This window comes from Canis lupus, chromosome 16 (genome assembly GCF_048164855.1).
Source record: "Canis lupus baileyi chromosome 16, mCanLup2.hap1, whole genome shotgun sequence".
Lineage (NCBI taxonomy): Eukaryota > Metazoa > Chordata > Mammalia > Carnivora > Canidae > Canis > Canis lupus.
The window spans coordinates 47,969,833-47,996,624 of record NC_132853.1 but is presented as its reverse complement, the minus strand read 5'-3'; the positions used below and the strand labels follow the sequence as shown (position 1 = coordinate 47,996,624).

Genomic DNA, 26,792 nt, shown 5'->3' with positions numbered 1-26,792 from the left:
AGATTTCATTTTGTCACTAAGATATTCTTTAAATCACCTAAATTAGGGCAGCCCCGGTGGCTTAGCGGTTTAGCGCCACCTTTAGCCTGAGGGTGTGATCCTGGAGGCCTGGGATCAAGTCCCAAGTCAGGCTCCCTGCATGGAGCCTGCTTCTCCCTCTGCCTATGTCTCTGCCTCTCTCTCTCTCTCTGTCTTAAATCAATCACCTAAATTAAAAAGTGGTTGGTGGTATATCACAAAGGCAATCTCAAAGGTATAAAGAGCTCCTACATTTTTTTAAGAAAAAAATCCTAACAACCTGATAGAAAAATGAAAAGACCTATAAGCAATCACAGAAGAAATGAAAATGGCCTTTAAACATATTGGGCTGGCAAAAATCCAAGACTCACAATACACTCAGGTAAAGAGGCAACTGTTAATAGGCACCGCCCCACACAATACAGCAGGAGTGAAATGGGCCGAAGTGTATATAAAGGAACTGACAATATAAACACATGCGCTCTTAACCTACCAATCCCACGTCCAGAAATCTATCCCAAAACACATTGGCAAAAATACTAAATCACTTTTTTATATAGCTATTCATTGCAGTGTTATTTATAATGGCAAAAGACCACAGACAAAATGTCCATCAATGGGGCACTGGTTGAATAAAAGGTGATATACACAATGAAATATCATGTACCATAAAAAGGATTGGAGAAATCATCAGATCCACACATAAATGATTAAATGTAAAAAGAGCAGAATAGTAGTTATAGTATGCTAACTTTTGTGTGAGAAGGGGAGAGAAATATAAATTTATATGCAGATTTTCCCTTTATTTATGAAAATTTTTCAAACACTGGAAAAATAACCAAAATTAACAAATGTGGCTACCTATGAGGGAAGGAAGGGAAAGGATTACCTAGAGAGGGAAAGGATGTGAAAACTCTCTGTATACACTTACACAGTTGATTTTGGAATCATGTAAATGTACATTTTTCTAAAGCTTAAAGTTAGAAATGCAATCCCTAAAAATTGAAAACTGAGACAAATTAACCTAGTTGTATATCAAGTTGTTTGCATAACCACACAGAGAAAAAAATTATTTTAAGCAACTTTGGAACACAGCATTTTGACTGTATGGCCTTCCAGGAAATACAGCATAAGGATAAAGAACTATAAAAAAATCTTAAATACTATTCAGTGGTCTTACTGTCAGCTATTGATATTACAAAATTACTATGATATATAATCATTTCTTATTCATGTACATCAAAATGTTAATACATACATTAATAATATGTTATTATTAATGGACATCTGTATCAGGACAATGTAAATATGTAATTAAGTTACCACTTTTAGGAACTAAGGCTTTTAATGTATGGGAGAGATACAAGTTTAAAACCAACCAACAAACAAACAAACAAAAAAACCTAAGTATGCAATCCTCAATCTGATGAAATGTCAACATGAACTGGTATTTTTCTTTTCAAAAATACGTATTTTCTAATACCAAAAAAGCCAACAGGCAATGACAGCCAGACTGTGGTCTCTAAATATCATTCCCCACTAAAAGGAACCAGGAGTTCTTGGAGGAATGACTGATTCCAGGTCTGGTGTGGTAAATACATAAGCAAAAGCAGGGAAAGCTATCGAAGACTACCAGGGTAAAAGGACTCAAAAGTCAACATGAACAGGCTGGTACTTGGTCAATATAAGCAAAATGAATAACTACAACTGACTGAAACAAATTGAACACATAGAGATGCATAAGTTCAAAAGGATACATAAAATGAGAAAGCCATGCCCCTGTGTAAAAGTCCATAACTCAGGAACCACTGAAAATAAGTGGATACCAACTCCTGACTCTGAAAAATAATGAAGCATTTATTCCTGCTCTAACTACATTCCAAGGTATTCAAACAGCATCAGTTAATAAGGTAAAATTCTTCACAGGAGAATTTCAGTTAAACAAATATAGAAAAAAAGAATTAAAAACCACTATATTATAATCACACAAACAACTGATTCTGAAATGATCATCAATGAAATGAAAGGTTAACAGGAAACTTCACAATGTCACTACCTGAACTCTGATCAATTTCAGCATTTATAAAGGCAGACTAAACAGAAATCATGAGCCTTTTGATGCTACGCCATATGAAGTACCCAGGACACAGCTTATGGAATAGTCTCACCAAAAACAGTTAAAAATGTACTGAATCAAGCTTTTAGAAGAAATTAAAGAACACTAAAAGGAAGGAAACAGACAAATCCTCAATGTGGGATGTCCTATAGCAGGATACACTACAATTCTTCAACAAGTCATCAGTGTACAGAGGAAAAAAGTCGGGGAAAAGACTACTCTAGACCAACAGACTCAAGAGACATAAAATCAAATTTCACATCATATGGGAATCTTATTTGGAGTTAATACAAATACAACACAATGTAAAAAAAGAAAAATTTAAGTGAGGAAATTCAAACTGCCTGAACAGTAGATGATATTAAGGAACTGACATCAATTTTATTAAAATGACAACTGCACTGTCATTATGTAAGAAAATGTTCATATTTCTTAGATGTGAGTAGGACTGATATAACATGATGTCTGGGATATACTGTAAAATAATGTGGTAGGAAACAACCCAAAATCATATTAGCAAGAAAGGGGATAAAAACAACAACTGGGTTGTACACCGAAGAATATTACAATGCAATTAATGCAATTAATATGAAAGAATTCCAGCAATACGTAACATTATATTAATAATGTAATATAAAGTGAAAAAACCAAATTCCATAAATACAATATACTTAATAATATATATTTAACATAACACATTTACAATAAAGTTTAAAACAACTAAAAAAGAAATATATAGTTTTTAGCAAATCATGTGTGTCAACTCCATGAAGCAAGAGCATGTGAGTTAAATCACTTTGACCTCCAGTATCAACAATCTTGATTATACTGTGTATCCCTTATAAAACAAAAGAAGATGTTAGTGAACCACAGGAGTCAGAGTGACAACTACTTCAGGTAGGGGACAGGGAAGCAGAGGATCAGACTGGGGAGTTGATTATAGATGTAGGTTAGTTTCAAAGCAGGACTTAGCTTTTTGTTTGGAGTGACAGGTTCCTAGGTGTTTATTTTCATTATTAAGTAACTTAAAACCTGAATGAGGGCAGCCCAGAGTGTGATGCTGGAGACCGGGGATCAAGTCCCACATCAGGCTCCCTGCATGGAGCCTGCTTCTCCCTCTGCCTGTGTCTCTGCCTCTCTCTCTCTCTCATGAATAAATAAAGTCTTATAAAAAAACTGAATGAATAAATTAAGGGGGGGGATCCCTGGGTGGCGCAGCGGTTTAGCGCCTGCCTTTGGCCCAGGGCAAGGTCCTGGAGACTCAGGATCAAATCCCACGTCGGGCTCCCGGTGCATGGAGCCTGCTTCTCCCTCTGCCTGTGTCTCTGCCTCTCTCTCTCTCTCTGTGTGACTATCATAAAAAAAAAAAAAAAAAAAAAAAAAAAAATTAAGGGGGACTATCCAATGACCAGTGATGAATATAGTCAACTAAGGATGGTGATTTATCTAACAATGTACATCTAGGGTCAAAGATTAAAACATTTTTTTGAGCAAAAAAAAAAAAAGAAAAAGAAAAAGAAAAAAGTAACCAGTTAAAAAAAATCATGGGTGAAGCAAGTATGACAAAATCTTGATAATTTTTTTATATAAGTGATAGACATATAGCAATGTCGGTATTGTCATAATATTATTCTCTTAATTTTTATGTATGTTTCAAAATGTTTATAGTAAAAAAAATTTATATGAAGGATTTCAAAATGCCAAATTTAACATCTGCTAGCTACAAGCCAGTATACAATCAACTAACTCAGAAAAATTTGGAACAAGAGAAGTCTCTCAAAATAATACCAAATTCTTCACTAACCATTCTTTTCACAGCTGTAAGATCTAGATTTGTAAAGTGTAGTAGTCCTAATTTATAATGGCCTAAATATCATCTTCTCAAATAATGAAGCAATATATAAATATATTCCCTCCTTTATGAGCTCAGAGTGCATTTTCTCACAGAATAAAAAAAGTGATTAAACTAGCTCAGCCCACAAAAACATTTTTGCACATAATATACTCCAAGTATGGTTTTAACCAAGAAAATAATTCGGGGGGGGGGGGATCTCCTGTGTCTGCCTTTGGCTCTGGTCATGATCCCAGGATCCTAGGACAGAAGTCAGATTTCCTGCTCAGCAGGCAGGTTTCCTGCTCAGCAGGAAGTCTGCTTCTATCACTTGCCCTCTCCCTCCCCCCTCCCTCTGCCCCTCCCCACTGCTAATTCTCTCTCGCTAATCAATAAATAAAATCTTAAGAAAAAAAGAAAAAATAATCTGGGATAAGAACTTAAGAGATAAAAAAAAAAAAGAACTTAAGAGATTGACTATACACATCTTAAAATACTTTAGAGAAGTTCTTTTCTGCTATTAGGGATATAATGGTACTTCACACAAGAATAGGCAATCAATCCCTTACCAGGTATTCTCATACAAAAAAGCCAATAACCCACTGAAAGCAAACTTAGCTCAGATTCCATCCATTTAAACTTTCAAGGTGATAAGCTTAGGACCATCACAAACTCATAAAATATAGCTTTTTTGTTTGTCCAAAGTTAATCTGTCTTAAGTAGAAAAGTGTTTTTCCTCCATTTCATTTCAATTTAGAATGCTGATTTGGGTTGTTTTTTGTTTTTTTTTTTTTTAAGTAGGCTCAACGCCCAGCATAGAGCCCAACGCAGAGCTTGAAATCATGACCCTAAGACCAAGACCTGAGCTGAGATCCAGAGTTCAATGTTTAATTGCCTGAGCCACTCAGTGCTCCAGTTTTTTTGTTATTAATAATTGTTCTAGGGTTGCCTGGCTAGCTCAGTCAGAAGAGCATCTGACTCTTGATCTTGGGGTTGTGGGTCTGAGCCCCATATTGGGTGTAAAGATTACTATAAGAAATAAACAAGCAAAGAAACTTTAAATAACTTTTCTAGGGATGCCTGGGTGGCTCAGTAGTTGAGCATCTGCCTTTGGCTCAGGTCGTGATCCCGGGGTCCTGGGATTGAGTCCCACATCGGCTTCCCTGGGAGGAGACTGCTTCCCCCTCGCCCGTGTCTCTGCCTCTGTGTGTGTGTCTCGAATGAATGAATAAGTAACTGTTCTAGAACTCTTCACTTCTTTATTTCATTTGGCTATAGATTAAGGAAATCTGAAGCATCTGCTTTATTTTTTTTTATTTTTATTTTTATTTTTTTTAGCATCTGCTTTAAAACACCAAGGGGGGCACCTGGGTGGCTTAGTGGTTGAGTGTCTGCTTTTGGCTCAGGTCTTGATCTCAGGGTCCTGAGATAGAGTCTCACATCAGGCTGCCCTCAGGGAGTCTGCTTCTCCCTCTACCCATGTCTCTGCCTCTCATATGAATAAATAAAATCTTAAAAACAAAAAACAAAACACCACCAAGAAGGTATCACCTATCAACATGTACATTTTATTGCTCAAAGTCCAAATGTTCTAGCCCTAAGGCAAATATTATAAGTTTTGGTATTTACAATACTATTTTTCATTAGACACGAAAAACACTGTAAACGAGTAAAAATAGGATAGGTTTTATAGTCATCTCTCAAACCAAAATTACATATAGATCTTGATCTTCAATTGCTTTTTGTTTCAAGATATTATTTATTTATTTGACATAGAGAGAGAGAGTGCACAAGCAGGGGGAGAAACAGGCTCCCTGCTGATAAGGGAGCCAGATTTGGGGCTCAATCCCAGGATCCTGAGATCATGATGTGATGAGCTGAAGGCATGACACTTAACTGACTGGGCCACCCAGGCACCACCACTGGATTTTCCTTATAATTAAATTCAAAACTAAAGTGCCTATCTTTTAAGATGTCATTATCCCAAAAAGTTTAGAAACAGGTTAAATCAGTATGTTCTTTTAGTTCAACTTTATAGCTGTTAAGAGGTTTCAGTATGTCCATGGAAACATTTTCAAAGCAATTATAGTTATAGAAATAAAGCCAGTTCATGACAGACACAGAGAGAGAAAGAGAGAGAGAGGCAGAGACATAGGCAGAGTGAGAAGCAGGCTACATTCAGGGAGCCCAGCATGGGACTGAATCCCGGGTCTCCAGGAAAAAAAAAGAGAGAGAAAAGAGAAAAGAGAAAAGAGAAGAGAGAAGAGAGAAGAGAGAAGAGAAGAGAAGAGAAAAAAGAAAGAAAAGAAAAGAAAAGAAAAAAGAAAAGAAAAGAAAAGAAAAGAAAAGAAAAGAAAAGAAAAGAAAAGAAAAGAAAAGAAAAGAAAAGAAAAGAAAAGAAAAAAGCCAGTTTTATCTATTACTGATTCCAGGCATTAAATCTGCAGGCATTAACTTAAAACAATGCTGTCTGCATTATGTTGGAATACAAATTCTCAATAATGGGTTTGACTTTAAGATGCTAGAAAGTCATGTGTCCTCTCCACTTCTAAATTTACAACTCGACATTCTGGTACAAAAAGTTTCTAATCTAAAATCCAGAACAAAAGTGTAATTCTGAAATTGAGAGACTTTTGTTAACTACAAAGAAGTCATACTAAACAGCACACTTGCCACATGGGGTTGTTTTTGGAAACATAACCATTTCTATGAACCAAAGTGAAATGTCTGGAACACATATGCAAGAAAAAAATCTAAGGACTAGGTATATTAAAAGATTAATTTTTTTAAAATGATGGCTACTAACCTTGCCTAAAATATGGGCCAACTTTTCAGCTTAATCTTCAATATTTGCCACTCAGAATCTTTCTGATTACTGATTATATCCAACATGAAATCATGAAATCTGCCCATTTTTCTCATGTTCTCACTCCCATAGATTTTTAGAACATAAGTTTGTAATTTTTCTTTTGCATAATATCATTTATTATATTACATAAAAATGACGGTGCTCTCTGACAAGACTTTATGTCAAGATATAGCTTGAAATAATATACATTTATTCTTTTCTTTTGAAGATTGTTTTAATTTTTTTTAAGATTTTATTTATTTATTCATGAGAGACGCAGAGGGAGAAGCAGAGAGAGAAGCAGGCTCCATGCAGGGAGCCCGACATGGGACTCGATCCTGGGTCTCCAGGTCTCCAGGATCATGCCCTGGATCCAAGGCAGGCGCTAAACCGTTGAACCACCTGGGCTGTCCTAATTTTTTTTTTTTTTTTTTAAGATTTATTTATTCATGAGAGGCAGAGACACAGGCAGAGACACAGGCAGAGGGAGAAGCAGGCTCCATGCAGAGAGCCCAATGTGGGACGTGATCCCAGGTCTCCAGGATTCACACCCTGGGCCAAAGGCATGCACTAAACCACTGAGCCACCCAGGGATCCCAATTGTTTTAATTTTTAAATAATCTCTACACCCAACACAGGGCTTGAACTCACAATCCCAAGATCAAGAGTTACACTCTCCACTGACTGAGCCAGCCAGGTGCCCCAATACACATTTACCTCTAAAGAAATCTGAAAGTAAATTTATTTCTTTTTTCTTAAGATTTTATTTATCTGAGAGAGCACATGGGTGAGGGGAGGTGCAGATGGAGAAGGAGAAGCAGATTCCCCGCTGAGCAGGGAGCCCAATGTCGGGCTTCAATCCAGGACCCCAAGATCACAAACTGAGTTGAAGGCAGACGCTCAACTAAATGAGCCACCATGGTGCCCTGAAAGTAGATTTATTTCTAAAAATATTCTGGATGAAGAAATTCTAAATTCTTCTAATTCTAAATAAAAAAAATACAACCTTCCTATTCTAGAAAAGATACACAAAACAAACAGTAATCAAAAGCAAGCTATTGTGGCTTACAAATGTTATTAAAAATAAAGAACATCTTAACGGGGTGATGAGGTGGCTCAGTGAGTTGAGCATCCAACTCTTGATTTCGGCTCAGTTCATGATCTCAGGGTTGTGAGATTGAGCCCTGCATCAGGCTCCACTCTTAGCAAGGAATATGCTCCCTCTGCCCCTCCTCCCATTTATGTGCATGTTCTCATTTATTAAATGAGTCTTTTTTTTTTTTAAGATTTTATTTATTTATTCAGAGAGACAGAGAGAGAGAGAGGGGCAGAGACACAGACAGAGGGAGAAGCAGGCATCATACAGAGAGCCTGACATGGGACTTGCCACGGGGGCTTGCCCTATTAAATGAGTCTTAAAAAAAATTTAAAAGGATATTTTATAATGATAAAGTTAATTCAATAAGAAATATAAATATTATGTCCACCTAATTACACAGTCTCAAACTATTTAATGCAAAAAATTAAAAAAAAAAAGAGAGAGAGAAAGGCAACTCCACAGTAAATAGTTAAAAATAATTTTAAAGGGCAGCCTGGGTGGCTCAGTGGTTTAGCGCCGCCTTCCGCCCAGGGTGTGATCCTGGGGAACCGGGATTGAGTCCCACATCGGGTCCCTGTGTGGAACCTGCTTCTCCCTCTGCCTGTGTCTCTGTGCCTCTCTCTGTGTGTCTCTCATGAATAAATAAATAAAATCTTAATAATAATAATAATAATAATTTTAAAATAGCTACAGAGAAGAAGAAAAAAAAAACATAGCAAGGATACAGATTTGAAAGCTTTAAAATTGGGCAGTCCGGGTGGCTCAGCGGTTTAGCGCCGCCTTCAGCCCAGGGTGTGATCCTGGAGACCAGGGATCGAGTCCCACGTCGGGCTCCCTGCATGGAGCCTGCTTCTCCCTCTGCCTGTGTCTGTGCTTCTCTCTCTGTCTCTCTCATGAATAAATAAATAATTTTTTTTTAAAAAGAAAGCTTTAAAATTAATTGTCCAATATTACACCAAACAACTAAAAATACATATATTCTTCAAGTGTACATAAGACATTTATCAATATTAACCATACACTGAACCATAAAACTTCAACAATTACTCTGATCAGAGTGGGTTAAGCTAAAAGTCAATAACAAAAAAGATAAATAGAATGGGTTAAAAAGAAAACTATATCATAATGAAAATCAGAAGATATTTTAAACTGAATGACAAAGACAATATATAAAAGTTTGTGGGATGCAGCTATAGCAGTACATAAAGGGAAAATTATATCCTTGACAGCAGAATAGAAAAAAATAACTAAAAACTAAAAATCATCAAAGCACCCATCTTAAGGAGTTAGGGGAGAAATAAAATTTTCATCTAAATGTAGAAGAATAGTTAGTGTCAACTAGGATGCTCTTTTGAGGAGCTCTATTTTTTTTTTTAAATGCAACCAATGACAATGATAAAAATGAAAAATTTTAAAACCAGGGGAAAAAAAGCTGAGTGATGAATATATTTATACCATAGATTGTGGTGACAGTTTCATGAGTGCATATTTATCTCCAAACTTATCTGGTGGCATACTTTTAATATGTACATCCTCTTATGTGTTAATTAAACTTCATTAAAGTTTAAAAAAAAAAAAACAGGAACAGGAAAGAAATCCAAAGATGCAAAGAAAAGAAGAAAAAACAAAGCCATGAACATAAACTAGAAGAAAAATACAATAAAAAAGGAACAACAAAGCAAAAAGTTATTTTTTAAAAAGATAAAACTTGTTAACAGCTTTGTAAGAAGATGAAGAGAGAACAGATAACCAATTTCTGGATTTAAAAAGAAAGCGTCACTACAGATCCTGCAGATACCAAAAGATATGATGCCATTACACCAATAAAATTTAAGTGAAATAGGTAATTAGAAAAATGCAACTTACTAAACCTGACACAAGAAAACAGAAAATATGAATAGCCATCAAAGAAATGCACCTGATCTTAGCCAAAAGGCCAAGAAGGGGTCCATCTATCAAAGAAATGAAATCTAAAATTAATCTTTCCCACAATGAAAATTCCAAGACCAAGTGACTTTGGGAAGGGTGGGGAGGCCTTTATATAAGGAATAAATAACACACAGAATAACTCACAGAAACTTCTGCAGAAAACAGGAAAAGTGGGAACTTGTCCCAACTTGTTTTATGAGGCTCGCATAATCTAAACACCAAAGCCTGACATGGACATTATTAGAAAAAGAAAATTACAAGCCAATCTCACGCATTAATCCAACCTCCTAAACAAAACATTAATAAACTGGATGCAACAGTATATAAGAATGAAAATAGGGCAGCCCGGGTGGCTCAGCAGTTTAGCGCCGCCTTCAGCCCAGGGTGTGATCCCGGAGACCCGGGACCGAGTCCCACATCGGGCTCCCTGCATGGAGCCTGCTTCTCCCTCTGCCTGTGTCTCTGCCTCTCTCTCTCTCTCTGAATGAATGAATGAATGAATGAATGAATAAATAAATATTAAAAAAAAATAATAATAACAAACCACATCTCTTACCACATAAGAGAACACAAAGGAACTGACAGGTAATTTACAAAAAAAGGTAACTAAGTTTCCTATATATTCATATATTTAACAAATATATGCACAGACACACATACACACGAAAAAGTGCTTAGCATCCTTAGTAACCATAGAACTACAAGTTCAAACCACAATAAGATATCCCTACAATGCCATCAGAATGGCTAAAAGAAAAAGAAAAAACTGAATGACGATGATACCAAGTGTTATTAGCAAGAATGCAGAGGAGCTAGAACTCTTACAGACTACTGATGAAATATAAACTTGTACAACCATTCTAGAAAACTACACATATCTGCTAAGATGGGCATACACAAATTGAATGACCCAGGAAGTCCACAACTAGATTTATATCCCTAGAAATGTACCTACAGGAGCATTAAAAAAACATGTAAAAGAACATTCATAGTAGCATCATTCGCAATAGTCCCAAACTGGAAACCATTCAAATGCCAATCAACATAGAAAATGACTAATTAATAATTAATCTATTATATACATATATAATAAAATATCATACTGCAATAAAACAAAATGCATTACCATCACAAGCAACATTTAGATGGCTCTCATATATTGCTCAGGTAAGAAAAATTGGACATCAAAAAGCACATACTGTATGGTACTATTTATTATCTTTTTTAAAGGCAATCCTAATTGATGGTTATAGAAGTCAAGATAGTAAATGCCTTTTGTTGGGGTAGGAGCAATGGTGGCTAAGAGGGGGCATGATGTGGTTATACAGGTGTGCTCTACCAAGCTTTTACTTAATAACTATGACTTTACCTTATGTTATACTTTAATGAAAAAGTTTATTAAAAAACATCTGTTCATACCAAATGCTTCCCAATCTGTCTTCTACTGATAAGCTTGAGTCATTAAATTAGGTGTCTAAATATATTCTGAAGGTTTAGAAAAGAAAACCAGTGAGTAGCCTTCTATCACAGTTATTGTTTTTCATCTACCTAGAATAATACCCCTTCTCCAGTTCCTCTAATACCATATCTCATCTAGTGACCACAGAATGACACGAGTGATAACAGAGAGTGGTTCAGGGATACCACAAAGTACCCAGCACATTGCCAGGCACCATTTTAAATACTCAATAAATATTTGTTGAATAAATGAATGCAGAGAGAAAGAGACAGAAACAGAAGGAAGCAGAGACATATTACAGTCTTCTCTGAGGGTCAGGGCTCTACTGTTAGGCCTGGCTACCGCCCAATAGAAAATAAAGTTCTCAAGGACCTTGATTTTGTCTATTTCGGTCACTGATATATTCCCACTAGTGTTCTAAGTTTTACAATGAGGGATCTATTTCAAGTGTACCAAACTCCTCTTTAAAAACTGGTATGATATGTTTAATATGTGTCTTTAAAAATGCTATTCATATTGTTTTGGAAACAAGTATGAGACTATCAGGTTTCTAGGTTTGATTTCATTTTGTAGTCAACAAGAGAATTATGATTTATTAAATGGTCAGGTTCTGAGTTTATAGCATCTTCAGCTATTTGGCATTCTGATCCTGCTAATGAACCCCATCCACTCTGATACAGCTACTAATAATTGCTATTTCCTCCCATCCTAGCTTTCTTAACACTTCTTGTTCAGGTTCTCATCTAAATCAATTTTTCGTGACTTACACATTTAAAAAACCAGTTGAAAAAAAAATTTTAAAAACTACCAGTTGAATACAAAGCTTAAATACAAAAGATCTCACTTCCAAGTATTATGTTAATTACTACTGAATCAGTAAATGTATAATACAACTCACCTACTTTATTATTTTTTATTTGCTAGACTTTCTCTCACTCTTTCAAAGACTGGACTGAATACAGCAAGAACAATACTATCCAACATTTACTAAGGAGTCAACATGTCAGGTCCACCCTAAGTCTTTTATACATATTATTTCATTTGGGATCCTTTAAAAGTGTATGTCAGATACAAAGGTAAGAGTTTCTCCCTTAAACTATTCTAATAACAAAAGAACAAACATCTCAGAGATATTAATAAACCGGTAATAAATAACCTAAAAAGTAAATGTCTGCTAAAATCTGTGCATAGTTGTTATTCTACTGTGTTTGGTTTAAAAACCAAACAACCAACCACTATATAAACCCACTAGTAAGACTGAGGTTTACATTAAACATCAATCAATCTAAAAGCACAAAAAACATTTTAAGAAGTACGTACTAAGGATGTAATCATAACTCCAATAAAAATGGAATTTTGTTCACCTTTTTTTGGGGGTCTAGTACTCTACTTTCAAATTCTGGCTCATGAAGATGTTAAAATCATAATAATGCAATATCTTAATTGGACAGGACCCAGAGATCTAACCATAGAATTATACTGAATTATAGATCTCTGAATCTCCAGTCTACTCAATAAAGGACTCTTGCTGAAATTATCTCTGATAGGTCAGATAGATATCAACATTACTACTTTTAAGGAAGTAGTTAATATTCACTCATAAGACTCTATACTATGATTTCTACTTATTTGACATAATATCCTACATTTCAAAGAGAAGTCGAGTACCCTGGCCAACCTCTCAGAGGACCATTAGATTATTTCCAACCTAGCTTCCTCTTGATACCAAGTCTATTCTTTTCTAGGATCAAAAATTTATCTTTATTTATTTCACCAGATAACACTGCTTCCAGACTTTTCTTCATCTTAATAGCCAATTTCTCATAAGTACAATATATGGTGAACTTATTGTGATTTTTTTTGGACCCTATACATATATCTCTGCATGTAATCTAATGTCATACTGGTGTTTTCAGCAATAGTTCACTGTTTATAAGCGCTCAGTTGAAAGTAGTCACATGAGAACTGTTGGTCATGAAAATCCTTCAAGTTATAAAACAGGAAGATTAAATATGACTTAAACCTAATGGCAGAAGCAGATCTAGAATCAAGTGTTCCAACTACTAACTAATGCTGTCTTCTTCCCAACATCCTAGAATCAAATCCCCAGTATACAACGTAACAATGACAGTACCACAAGTTGGAAAATATGTGATATTCTTCTAATATAGAGAAAAAAACTGTTAAAAATTTCCATCAAAGTATTGGCTACAATTCTTGATTTGTGGTGGGATTACCAGTGTTTATTTTGTTTTGCTCATCTAAATTTCTAGTTTGCTCCAATAAAAAAAAATTCTTTTTCATTTAAAAGAGAAAAAGCAAAAGGCATAATGACATTTTTTGTGTGATATAACTTACTTCAAGTATAATTTTAATTTTAAAAAACTTAAAATATGAATTATTGTTTAACTTACATTTTTATGTCAAAATGTATCTTGCAAAAAAAAGTTTTGTAACAATGGTTTTCTATCATAACATTATGGTTTGAAATGTTTAAAAAAACTACACGAGCACATGCAAACATAAATTAATTTGTTAGTACATACAGAATTGGAATGGTCAAATCATTCAACACTGAGCTATTAGTATGTAAGTACTTAAAACCAAAACATTTGCCACTATGATCTGATGATAAACTATACAAATAAGTCTATTAGTCAACACCAGCTAAATGAACTTTAAAAAGCATGAAGAGATTATGATGAGTTTCAAGCACTAACTGCAAGAACATGTGTCAAACTCCAAATGTTAGGTGACAATTTAGCAATCAGGGATGGCACTTATGTAAGCAAGCAGCATGAATGAACACATACTTTAAAATTTTAGGTGACATTCAGCTTTTACTACAAAAGGGAAGGACTCCCCCCATTACAGAGGCATTGATACACTGCCCTCTGTACCTGGCACATCCTGGGGGAGCTCAGATGCCACCTTCTTCTCTGCCATGTTGCTGCTATCGTGGGTTTCTGAGAGACACCCCACGGGACTCCTCCCTTCAGAGGGACTAGTTTCTTCTGAAGAAGCATTTGTTGTGTTGTCGCCAAGATTTGCTGACACAGAGTTACCTTTATCCCCAACTTCTGTTGGCTCTACAGTAAAATGCACAACAAAACTTTAAAGATATCCTTTTAAATTGCTTTAGGACAAATGGCCATATTCAATCAACTACTAAAAAAATGATCACCAAGAAAACCTGCTTTTATTTGATGGCCATTTTGAAGCAATTAGAACCTGGGATATTTTTGCAGTAAGTAATCCAAAGAGTATTTAAGAATATTTAAAATATTAAGAATGGTTAAGTAATTAATATAAAAATGAACATATCACATACAAAAGTGTATATTCTGGTATAAAAATAGTGATATTTCACCAGCAAATCTCACAGGGAATTGGCACCTTATTAGGAAGTATAAATAGAGATATGGGCATATTATAGCAAATCCAGCAATACATAAAAATCCTTACAATGATTATATACATTACAAGGGGAAAAGATACCCTGTTTTCTTTAGAAATATAAAATTAAATAGATATTAGTAATAAAGAGATTCATTTTCATTTTGAAAGTAAAACTGAAGTTCTCATAAATAACACTAATTAAATATTACTTTCTAGCCAAGTAATTTTTTTACCCTCAGATTTTCCTTGCTCAGGATCATCATCTGGTGTTTTGTCGTCACTGTCTTTTTCAAGGGATTGGTCTTCAAACTCCTCTCTGCTTTTCTCAACATCTTTGGAGTTATTATTCTCTGTCTCATTCTTGTCCTTTTCTATTTCTTCTGGGCTTTTAACAATATCAATGTCTCCTTTTTTGGCTCTTATGGATTCCAAAATTTCTTCTATAATAAAAACAAAAAATTTTGTTTCCATATGTACCCAAAATATAAGTACTACAAACCCACTTAAGAGTTTCAATACAAGTTATTAAATATGTTAAAACAGTAGAACTATGAAATAAGGATTAAGATTACCAATACAATGTTAATGCTTACAGAACTCAACCAATTTGTTTATCTTCACTTCTAGAAGATACATGGTAATTATGACTACTTTCTTTTTAAAAAAAAAGAAAATTAAAAAAATAAAAAAAGAATATTAGTCTAACTTTTGAAATTGATATTTGATAGAGATTACTGTCATCTCTTCTATCATACAAGGAAAACTATAAGCTGCATAGACCCACAGTCTAGGCAGTTTGGTACAGTGGTCAAAACCGAGGTATCCATGACCCAATGCACATCTGACTTGATTTAGCTGTTTATTAGGCTTACCAGAGGCAAGCTATTACCATACAATTCCACTGTAAGATGAGAAAACAAAGTCCCATTTAGAAAAAACATTTCTCTCTGAAGTCCCATAACTATTTTGACAGTCAATAAATCCCTAAGGGCTCTAATCCTCTTTCAATTTGGGTAGAGTGATACTATAGCATGATGTAGAACACAAGGCATATCAATACAGACTCTTAGATATTAATGGCATTCTTTGGGTTTTGATCCAATACTATCATTTTTTATTTTGCTGCTCCAATTTGTGCCAGCTTTGGCCACTAGGGGGTTCTTCAAATGAAGCCTGTATTCTTTGAACACACTTCGGTCATTCATTTGTTCATTCCTTCATTCATTTAGCATTTCCTTACTTTCTAGCACTACGAGATGCCCCAGGCTCACCTCATATTTTCCCTGACCCAATCCTAGAATCTACCATCTCTGTAAGGAGTCTCCATTCTTTTTTTTTTTTGGAGAATGATACTTAGAAGACATGATTTGGACTCTAGGTATACTTGTCACTATTAGGATTTCACTATTTCTATACCCTCTCAGCCAACAGCTAGAAAACGTTATGTATATGTATACTAACATCTGTGTATATATACATCAATATTATTTCTCTATCTATCTATGTATGTGTGGTGGTTGGTGTGGTTCATTCAAGCATTGCCCCTTTGCTTCTTCATAACTTCTAACAAGAGAAATCTGGTTCTCATTATCTATATCTATTTATTTGGTCAACCTTAGTATACATAGTAATTTCAGAATTGCTAAACTGCACCCCATGAGAAATAAATTTACCAACTAGAGTACAATGTTTGTAAACAAGAAGAAACAATTTTTAATGCCACGTATCATGGTATTTTTTTATTTTTGAATTTCCTTATTTACATTTCCTTTGTTTAAATTTTCTATACCTGCATTTCTTAAATTGTAGATCTCTAGAATGTTTCCTAGGATTATAAAAACCTTGTGAAGTCATCATTGGAAAACACTGATCTTTCTGTTAAAATAATTACATTTGAGCCGGCTGGAGTTAATTCCTTACACTCACTCACCTTCTCTACTCCTTTTTTCTTTTCTTTTTATTTATTTATGACAGAGAGAAAGAGAGAGAGAGAGAGAGAGAAGCAGGCTCCGTGCTGGGAACCCAATGTGGGACTCGATCCCGGGTCTCCAGGATCATGCTCTGGGCTGAAGGCGGCACTAAATCACTGGGCCACCGGGGCTGCCCAGCTTCTCTATTCCTAATTGCTAGAAGAATTCAGAGCCAATGATTATATGAACTTCTAAGATAGCAACAAGACAATCTCATATGGAAGAAATTCCAGGGCAGCCCCGGTGGCCCAGCGGTTTAGCACCGCCTTCAGCCTCGGGTGTGATCCTGGAGACCCGGAATCGAGTCCCATGTCAGGCTCCCTGAATAAAGCCTGCTTCCCCCCTCTGCCTGTGTCTCTGCCTCTGTGTGTGTGTGTGTGTGTCTGTCATGAATAAATAAATAAAATCTTTAAAAAAAAAAAAAAAGGAAGAAATTCCAAATAGCTTGCTTTCTGTCTTTTTTTTTTTTTTTTTTTTTTTAAGATTTTATTTATCCATGAGAGTCAGAGAGAGAGGCAGAAGACACAGGCAGAGGGAGAAGGAGGGTCCTCGCAGGGAGTCCCACGCAGGACTCGATCCTCAGACCCAGGATCACACCCTGAGCCAAAGGGAGACACTCAACCACTGAGCCACCCAGGCGTGCCAGCTTTCTGTCCTCCTTATCATCCAACTCATCCCAGGATTCTTTTGTACATATTTCCTATATCTTTGTACCTATGGCTTTTATTTCAATTACCTTACCTATGGTTACCCTTGCTAAGTACACTATACTTATCAATGGAAGTATCTCACTTTTTTTTTTTTTAAAGAACTTTTTATTTAGAAAATCTAGTTTCCAATCACTTACTGATTGGAGCCATATTATTTCTTATAGCCATATTATTTCTCACTTTCATAGCTCCACTATGTTTGATTTTCAACTGCCAACACTTCTTTTAGCTTTCTTTTTTTTCCCCATGTAGTCTTTATGCCCAATGTGGGGCTTGAACGCACAACCCCCAAGGATCAAGAGTTATCTGCTCTAATGACTGAACCAGCTAGGCACCCCAAGTGCTAGCATTCCTTAACCTCACTAGTGCATGTTCCTCCCAATTTTCCTAGTGCCATTCAATGAAAATAAAAATTAAAAACAAAACAAAACAAAACAAAAACTACTACTACCAGGCACTTGGTGACTCAGTTGGTTGAGTATCCAAATCTTGATTTCAGCTCAGGTCATGATTTCAGGATGGTGAGACTGAGCCCCATGTTGGGCTCTGTTCTGGGCATGGAACCTGCATAAAATTCTCCCTCCCTCTGCATTCTCTTTCTCTCTTTCTAAAATAAAATAAAATAAAATAAAATCCATCTGTAAGGGCACTAGGGTGGCTCAGTCGGTTAAGCGTCTGCCTTCAGCTCAGGTCATGATCCCAGGGTCCTGGGATCAAATCCCACATTGGGCTCCCTGCTCAGCGGGGAGTCTGCCTCTCTCTCTCTCCTTCTGTCCCCCCTCCCCCCAGGCTCATGTTCCCTCTCTCTCTCTAATAAATAAATAAAATCTTAAAAACAAAAAAAAAAAAAACCCAGAGGAATAAATTTGCAAGGATTATGCTATTTTTGAGGTTAGGTATATCAAGTCATTAGAACGGGCTGCAATGCTGAAATCCCTGTCACAAAAATGCAAAATACTCCTGGCTATCTCAGAACCCAGTAGTAGTTTCTGCTGTTTTCATCTCATAAAATCCCAAGTTAAAGGACACAATTAGATATCATTCTAGGATTCACTTGGGCTGGATGCTCCTAAACTGACTATCACAGCTCAGATTCTGGTTCCCAGAGAGGACAAATACACTGTCAAAGTCATCAAAAATATGAAAAGTCTGAGAAATTGTGACAGTCAGAAATTGTGACAGAGGAACCTAAAGAGACACAACAAATATAATGTGGTATCCTCGATGGAATCATGAGACAGAAAAAGGTTATCAGTAAAATAAGGAAATCTGAATAAAGTATAGACTTAAGGTATCATAATATATCAATACTGGTTCACTACTCATGACAAATGTACCACACTAATGCAAGATACTAGAAACCTGGTGCAGGGTATATGGAACCCTCCGTACTATCTTAGCAACTTCTAACTATAAAACTATTCTAAAATTAAAAGCTTCATTTAAAAAAAAAAAAGAGCATCTTTTAAAAGAATACTGTTTCTCATAATTAAAAGTAGGACTACCAATAATAAGATATTTGAATTAAAGAAAAAAACTGGAATATTAGTAATGCCCTAGACAATAGACAAAATGCTAAAATGCATAGAATCCCCTAATTTAGGCTGGGATGAACAAGATTCCTTGGGAAAACAAAAATACAGAGAATTAAAATATATATAACTTGATATTTTAATATTTTCTTTTGTAGTGGTTTCATACCAGGAGTTTGTCTCAAATTTAATAACAGTAAATTGAGAAAATTTCCCTCTCACCATTAGCTGCCGCCAGAAAGGATTTGTTACTGCCCCGAGCCTTATTGGTCAAGTCTTCAGTTATGTCCATGTGCCGGTGGATTTCTTCACGCATTTCTTCCAGGATTTTGCAGAGTTCTGCTTCCCAGTAATCTTTATCTAGACAGTCAATTAATTCTGCAAGTTGGACCTTTGTGCTGTAGTACCAAATTTTCTTCTCATTTTCATTTTCTGTATCTTCTTCTCTGTTTAAAAGAAGTACAAAAACACTCTCTATGTTAGACATAACAGCACTGATATGACGATTTCCATCTATCCAGTGAGAGTTAAAATATGTTTAAAAAAAAAGGGATCCCTGGGTGGCGCAGCAGTTTGGCGCCTGCCTTTGGCCCGGGGCGTGATCCTGGAGACCTGGGATCAAATCCCACGTCAGGCTCCCGGTGCATGGAGCCTGCTTCTCCCTCTGCCTGTGTCTCTGCCTCTCTGTCTCTCTCTGTGTGACTATCATGAATAAATAAATAAATAAATAAATAGCCTACCCATTAAAGCTCAGTATATTTGCTCACAAGAAATCCCCTCATGTCTCACTCAAACTCAAGTCACTTACATTTTAGTTAAGCAATCTCTAATTATTTTGGCTTCCTAGCCCACAGCAGCTTATGATAAAATAATGTGTGAGTTAATAGTGGGAACAGAGGAGGGGGCACCTGGGCGGCTCAATCAGTTGAGTATCTAATTCTTAATTTCAGCTCAGGTCATGATCTCAGGGTTGTGAGATCCAGCCCCCGTGTCTGGCTCTGTGCTCAGGAGGGAGTCTCTCCATCTCCCCTGCCTCTCCCCCCACTAGCACACACACTCTCTCTCAAATAAATTAGTCTTAAAAAAAAAGAAAGATATCTACAAATATGACACACAGAAACAGGACCTCAAAATTCAGAGGGTGTTAGTACTTGGTGGAGGACAGTCTTGGTTATACTTTAGTCAACTTTCAGATCATCGCTATAACCATATGAACGGAATTTTAACCAGAAATATTAAACTATGTTCAGTATATGGCAGGTACAGAGCAGGTTAACACTACAATTCAGTTTAGAACATCTCCATCAACATGATATAAATGCTCTGCTAAATTCTGGTCCTGGAACAAGCCATCTCAATGAGTGACAATGTCTCCTCTCTCTCCCTGTCTTATGGACAACATTCACACTGGAGAGAAGAGTCCCACGTTGGGCTCCCTGCATGGAGCCTGTTTCTCCCTTTGCCCATGTCTCTGCCTCTGTCTGTCTCTCATGAATAAATAAATAAAATCTTAAAAAAAAAAAAAGAAATATGTATGACAATATTTCTTCTCTCGTTCAAAACTAATTCAACTAATTCAGGAACATGTGTGAGGTACCTGATGAGAGTCTAACTTTGCTGTCTACTCAAAAGCAAACTCATAGAGTTGAAAGAATTGGACTTTAAGAAAGATCTGGCTTTAAAATGGGCTCTAGTATTTATGAGATATACAAACGTGGACAAGACACAACCCCTCTGAGTCTCTGAGCTATTTTATTAACCTTGCTGATAAAGTGGGGATAATGGTACCTCTTTCAGGGTGACTGTAACAATTAAAGGCAATATAATAAGGCACAGATTATAAAAAAATAAAAAATAATGATAAAAAAAATAAAGCATAGGGGCGTCTGGGTGGCTCAGTCAGTTAAGCAACTGCTTTTGGCTCAGGTCATGATCTTGGAGTCCCGGGATGGAGCCCCACTTCGGTTCCCTGCTCAGTGGGGAGTCTGCTTCTCCCTCTACCCTCACCCCACTCGTGCTCACTCTCTAATAGATAAATAAAATCTTTAAAATAAACAAAGCATAGATTATAGCACCTAGACACATTGTTAGTAATGAATAAATATAAAATATTATTGTTACTAAATATGGTAGTAAATAAAAACTGAGCAGAAATGCAGGAATGAGTCTTTCAGTAATTCTGAAGAAAGGAGGGACATGTTAAATCATGGTTAAGCTTATCAAAATTATCAAAAAGGAAAAAACTAATAACAAATGTTGGAGCACCAGGGTGGCTCAGTTGGTTAAACATCTGCCTTTGGCTCAGGTCATGATCCCAGAGTCCTGGAGCCCCACATAAGACTCTCTGCTCTGCAGGGGAGCCTACTTCTCCCTCTCCCTCTGCTCCTGCTCATGTGTTCTCTCTCTCACTCACTCTCTAAAATAAATAAAGACTTAAAAAAAAAAAAGATGAATTAATGTTATCTCTCTTTGCTCTTTTTTTCAAAGTTTTATTTATTTAAGTAATCTCTATCTCCAATGTGGGGCTCAAACTCACAACCCTGAGATCAAGAGTTGCATGTACTTCCCACTGAGCCTGCCAGACACTCCTCATTTTCCAATTTCAAATCAGCATCTGGTGATATATGAAATTATTATATTGCTGTGTTAAAAGCTTTTTACAAAAATTACTGAAAATCTTTTTTAATCTGCTTTCTGTTTCACTCTGTAATGGGTATTTCTACTGACTTATGACTGAGTGATGACAGTAGTCTTATTCCAATTTACACCATTAAAGATGTCAGAGTCCTCTAATCAAAAAGACTAATAAAATGCTTTTAAAAGGCAATGCTATATCAAAAATCTAATTAAGTGACAATATCAAATCAGAAAGTACTTAGTGAGCTTTGACTGAATGAGCTAAGAGTTACAGAACAGCCTGGTTCTTTTTTTTTTTTTTTTTTGAATTTTGAATTTTCTTTTTAAGATTTTTTATTTATTTATTCATGAGAGACACAGAGAGAGCAGCAGAGACATAGCCAGAGGGAAAAGCAGGCTCCTGTGGGACTCAATCCCATCCTGAGCCACAACTCAGCCACCCATAACCTGAGCCAAAGGCAAACCGCTCAACCACTAAGCCACCCAGGTGCCCCAGTCTGGTTCTCTACTTTCTAAAAAATCTATCTTAAGGATTCACTTGTTAAAAGATGCTGAATTCTTTAACTATTTGCTCTTTCCTCTTTCCTCAGAATTATCTACAAATTTCAGTGAAACAAGAAAAATATTCTACATAAAAACATTTTTAGGGTAGAAAACATAATTTACAAGCATATGATTTCAACATGAAAATGAGATGGTATGGGAACAAAATTAAACAGTCTCTCCACTTTTTTCAAGTAACTCAGATATTACTGAAAGGGTTCCTAATAGCTGACTTAATCTATACTGTCACTTACATAATTTCTATCTAAACAGAAAATACTTAATTTCAATTTTAATCTTAAAAAAAAAAAACCAAACTCATGACTTCACATATTAGATTGGAATTGCTCTTTTAGAAAGTTCTTCCTTAAAAAAAAAAAAAAAAAAAAAAAAAAAAGTTCTTGTGAGATTTGAACTCACGACCCTGAGACCAAGATCTAAGGTGAGATCAAAAGTCAGACCCTTAAGCAACTGAGCTATCCCGTTGCCCAGAAAGTTCTTCCTTTTAATGAGATGACACAAACCTAGTGTTTCCACCAATTAGTCCTGGTTCTGCCTCCTGGAGTTATGTGAAATAAACCTAATACCTCCTCCACACATAGTCCTTCAAATCTTTTACATCTACAATTCTATTCAGTTTTTTTCTTTTCAGGCCAGCATGATCACTACTTTAATCATTTCTTATAGCACATTTTTCAGTTGTAACAACCCTAATATTCTTCCCCTCAACGTCCCTCTACAAATGTGGCACCTGAAAACTATTTTTTATTCTGCTCATCAATGGTAATACACAACACTGACAATTTCCTCCTTCTTCAAGCTGTAGAAGAATAAATTCATTAAAAGCATAAGTAACAAAACAGAGTGAACAACTGCTAATGTTTTCAAAGAAGAGCTGTTTTATTACTGTTTTTTCAGTAATATGTATGCCCAACTTGGAGCTCAAATGCATGACCCTGAGACCAAGAGTCACATGCTCTACTGACTAAGCCAGCCAGGTACCCCCATGAAAAACTGTCCTAATACTTGTGGACTTAGGTACATTTTACATAGTTTATAATAATCAAAATTATTTACTCTAATCATAAAAGCGACCAGAGCTTTCCTACATAAATAAACATTGATTTGTGTGTGTGTATATATATATATATTTATATATATATATATTTGGTTTGGAGTTAGAATGGGGTTTCTAGGCACGCCTGGGTGGGTCAGTGGTTGAGTACCTGCCTTGGACTCAGGTCATGATCCCCAGGTCCTGGGATCAAGTCCTGCATCGGGCTCCCCATGGGGAGCCTGCTTCTCCCTCTGCCTGTGTCTCTGCCTCTCTCTGTATGTCTCTCATGAATAAATAAAATCTTGTTTTTTTTTAAAGATTTTATTTATTTATTCATGAAAGACACAGAGAGAGAGGCAGAGACACAGGCAGAGGGGGAAGCAGGCTCCATGCAGGAAGCCGGATGTGGGACTCGATCCCGGGGGATCATACCCAAGGCTGAAGGCAGCGCTAAACTGCTGAGCCACCTGGGCTGCCCCACACACTCTCTAAAATCAATAAACAAATCTTTTTAAAAAGAAAATTAGGGGCAGCTCGGGTGGCTCAGCGGTTTAGCGCTGCCTTCAGCCCTGGGTATGATCCTGGAGACCCGGGATCGAGTCCCACATCGGGCTTCCTGCATGGAGCCTGCTTCCCCCTCTGCCTGTGTCTCTCTCTGTGTTTCTCTCATGAATAAATAAATAAAATCTTAAAAAAAAAAAAAGAAAGAAAATTAAAAAAAGAAATCAGGTATCCTTGTAAGTGGAAGAGAGGACACACAGACACATAGGGAAGGTGATGTGAAGGTGCAGGCAGAGATTCATGTGATCCATCTCTCTATAAGCCAAGGAACGTCAATGATAGCCAGCAACCACAAGAGCTTTGGAACAGTCTCCCTGAGAGACTCCAGAAAGAATCAATCCTGCTGACACTGAGGTTTCAGACTTGTGGCCTTCAAAACTGTGAGAGAACAAATTCCTGTTGTTTTAAGGGACTCTGTTTATGATAGTTTGTTACAGCAGCCCTAGGAAACTCAGATTTGGGTGCTGGGGAAATGGAGTGTTACTCTAACAAATACCTAAGAATGTGAATGTGGCTTTGGAACTGAGTGATGGGAAAAGACTGGAAGAATCTGGAGGTACTGGATTAAAAAGGCTTAGATTGCCTTAAAGAGATGGGCAGAGATTGGAATTATCCTGCTAACAAGCCAAGGAACACTAGGGCCACTAGAAGCTAGAAAAGGCAAAAACCGATTCTTTCTTAGAGCCTCCAAAAGGAGAGTGGCCCCACTGATGCCCTGAATTCAGACTTCTGACCTCCACAACTATGAGAGAATAAATACCACCTAGTTCGTGATACTCTGTTACTGCAGCCCCAAGAAGCTAATACAGCCATGGATTTAGCAATTAAAGCAACAGAGAGGTCAGGCAGTCCAAGTGGGTTACTATTACACATTCTAGAGGCAGAATACCAGAGACTGAATCCTGATTCTGCTACTTACTACTAATTGTGTGATACTGAATAAATTATTGTCTCTATGCTTCAACTTCTCCATCTGAAAAATGGGGTTGATACAATACTTGTATCAAAATGCTGTTGTGAGGATTAAGGTAAATTCAAATAGGTAAAGCACTTAAAAGACTGCCAGCACCTACTGGGTGCAATATGAAGAGTTGCTATTATTTTCCTCATCTTATGAAGTATGTAATATCTACCTTAAAACAAACACAGGGGCACCTAGGTGGCTGTCAGTTAAACGTCTGCCTTTGGCTCGTCTGCCTTTGGCTCGGGTCATGATACCAGGATCCTGGGATTAAGCCCCACATCAGGCTCCCTGCTCAGTGGGGAGTCTGCTTCTCCCTCTCCCTCGAGCTTGTACTCTTTTCTCTCACTCATTCTCTCAAACAAAGAAAACCTTTAAAAATAAATAAATAGGGATCCCTGGGTGGCGCAGCGGTTTGGCGCCTGCCTTTGGCCCAGGACGCGATCCTGGAGACCCGGGATCGAATCCCACGTCGGGCTCCCGGTGCATGGAGCCAGCTTCTCCCTCTGCCTGTGTCTCTGCCTCTCTCTCTCTCTCTCTCTCTCTGTGACTATCATAAAAAATAAAAATAAATAAATAAATAAATAAATAAAAATAAAAAATAAATAAATAAATACAAGTGCAACAGATGCGTTAAAAAGAAAATTCTTTCAAGGGTGCAAGAGGGAGAGTGGTTTAGGGAAAGAAAGCCCTAGGAAAGGGCATACGTAGGCCAAGACTTGAATGATAAATTAGCCAAAAAAAGGTTTTGGATGTTTGCATTTGGTTTTTATTTTTGGTGGTGGGAAGCAAGAGAATTAAATGTACAAAATTAGGGAACTGTGAACTTTCTGTTAAGAGCATATGGAAGTGGGGCATCTGGGTGGCTCGGTGTTTGAGCATCTGTCTTTGGCTCAGGTCATGATCCTGGGATCCTGGGATTGAATCCCGTATCAGGCTCCCTGCAGGGAGCCTGGTTGCTTCTCCTCTGCCTATGTCTCTGCCTCTCTCTCTGTGTCTTTCATGAATAAATAAAATATTTTTAAATAAAATCTTAAAAAAAAAGAACATATGGAAGTAATTCGAAGGTTTTGCTACTTGAGGGAAAAAGACCTAATCAAAACTGCTGTTTTAAAAAACATCCAGCTATGGAACAGAGACTAGAACTGGGGAATGGTGAATTACATACAAATCAGTTTGGAGGCTACTGAAGTAGTCTCATCAAGATGATGTTGGCTTGTATTATCGTAAAGATAGTGACAATGGAAAAAATCAGATTCAATATTTAAGAGATAATGAAAAGGTACAACAAAACACAGGACAAAAGCCTATTCCCAAGTTTTTTCTTGAGCAGCTTTTACTATGATAGGATCAATGGATGAAAGGCAGGTAAGGGGGGAGAGGGTGAGGAGTTCAGTTTTAGACAAGCTGTATTTGAGGTGCCTGTTATGTGACTATGTCCAGGAGACTATGGGATATACAGAATTTATTTAAGTAATCTCTACCCCCAAGGTGAGGCTCAAACTCATGACCCTGAGATCAACAAGAGTCTGACTGTGCCAGGTGCCCTGAAAAAAAAAAAAAGTTTTAAATGCTGTGTTCAAGGTAATTTTATTCAGAATGAAGAGTGACAAGAAAAAGTGCTAATCTAATTTGGCAGTTCCTCTTTTACTAACAGTCCCAATTTTAGAGCAAAGAACTGATAGGATGAATGCAAAATTAAGAAAGATTGGCTTTCTCATATATTGGATTAGAACTGATCACTAGGGGATCCCTGGGTGGCTCAGTGGTTTAGCGCCTGCCTTTGGCCCAGGCGCGATCCTGGAGTCCCGAGATCGAGTCCCGCGTCGGGCTCCTGGCATGGAGCCTGCTTCTCCTCTCCCTTCTCCTGTGTCTCTGCCTCTCTCTCTCTCTCTCTCTCTATCATGAATATATAAATAAATAAATCTTTTTTTAAAAAAAGGAAAAAAAACTGATCACTAAGTTGATTGCTCAGCGTTCTGGTTTCTCATGTAGATTCATGTAAGAACCTTTCATTTTATTAAATGCTTCACTAACCTATATAAATAACATATTTTTAAATGAGTAGTAAACATGGATAGCCTGGGTGGCTCAGCAGTTTAGCGCTGCCTTCAGCCCATGG

The 26,792-nt window shown here is 36.7% G+C and overlaps 1 protein-coding gene across 15 annotated transcripts in view; it reads right to left on the bottom strand.

Annotated features, from left to right (window-relative positions):
• Window positions 1-26,792, bottom strand: part of BPTF (bromodomain PHD finger transcription factor) — a 153,225-nt gene that overhangs the window by 80,447 nt on the left and 45,986 nt on the right. For 13 of the 15 annotated variants that reach the window (XM_072781102.1, XM_072781101.1, XM_072781108.1 and 10 more), the window contains exons 3-5: window positions 19,134-19,357; window positions 14,933-15,139; window positions 14,201-14,389 (exon numbers count right to left, since the gene is read on the bottom strand). In XM_072781102.1, coding sequence (XP_072637203.1) covers window positions 14,201-14,389; window positions 14,933-15,139; window positions 19,134-19,357 — 620 coding nt within the window. The remainder of the gene's footprint in view (window positions 1-14,200; window positions 14,390-14,932; window positions 15,140-19,133; window positions 19,358-26,792) is intronic. The other 2 variants (XM_072781107.1, XM_072781110.1) reach the window with 1 other exon arrangement.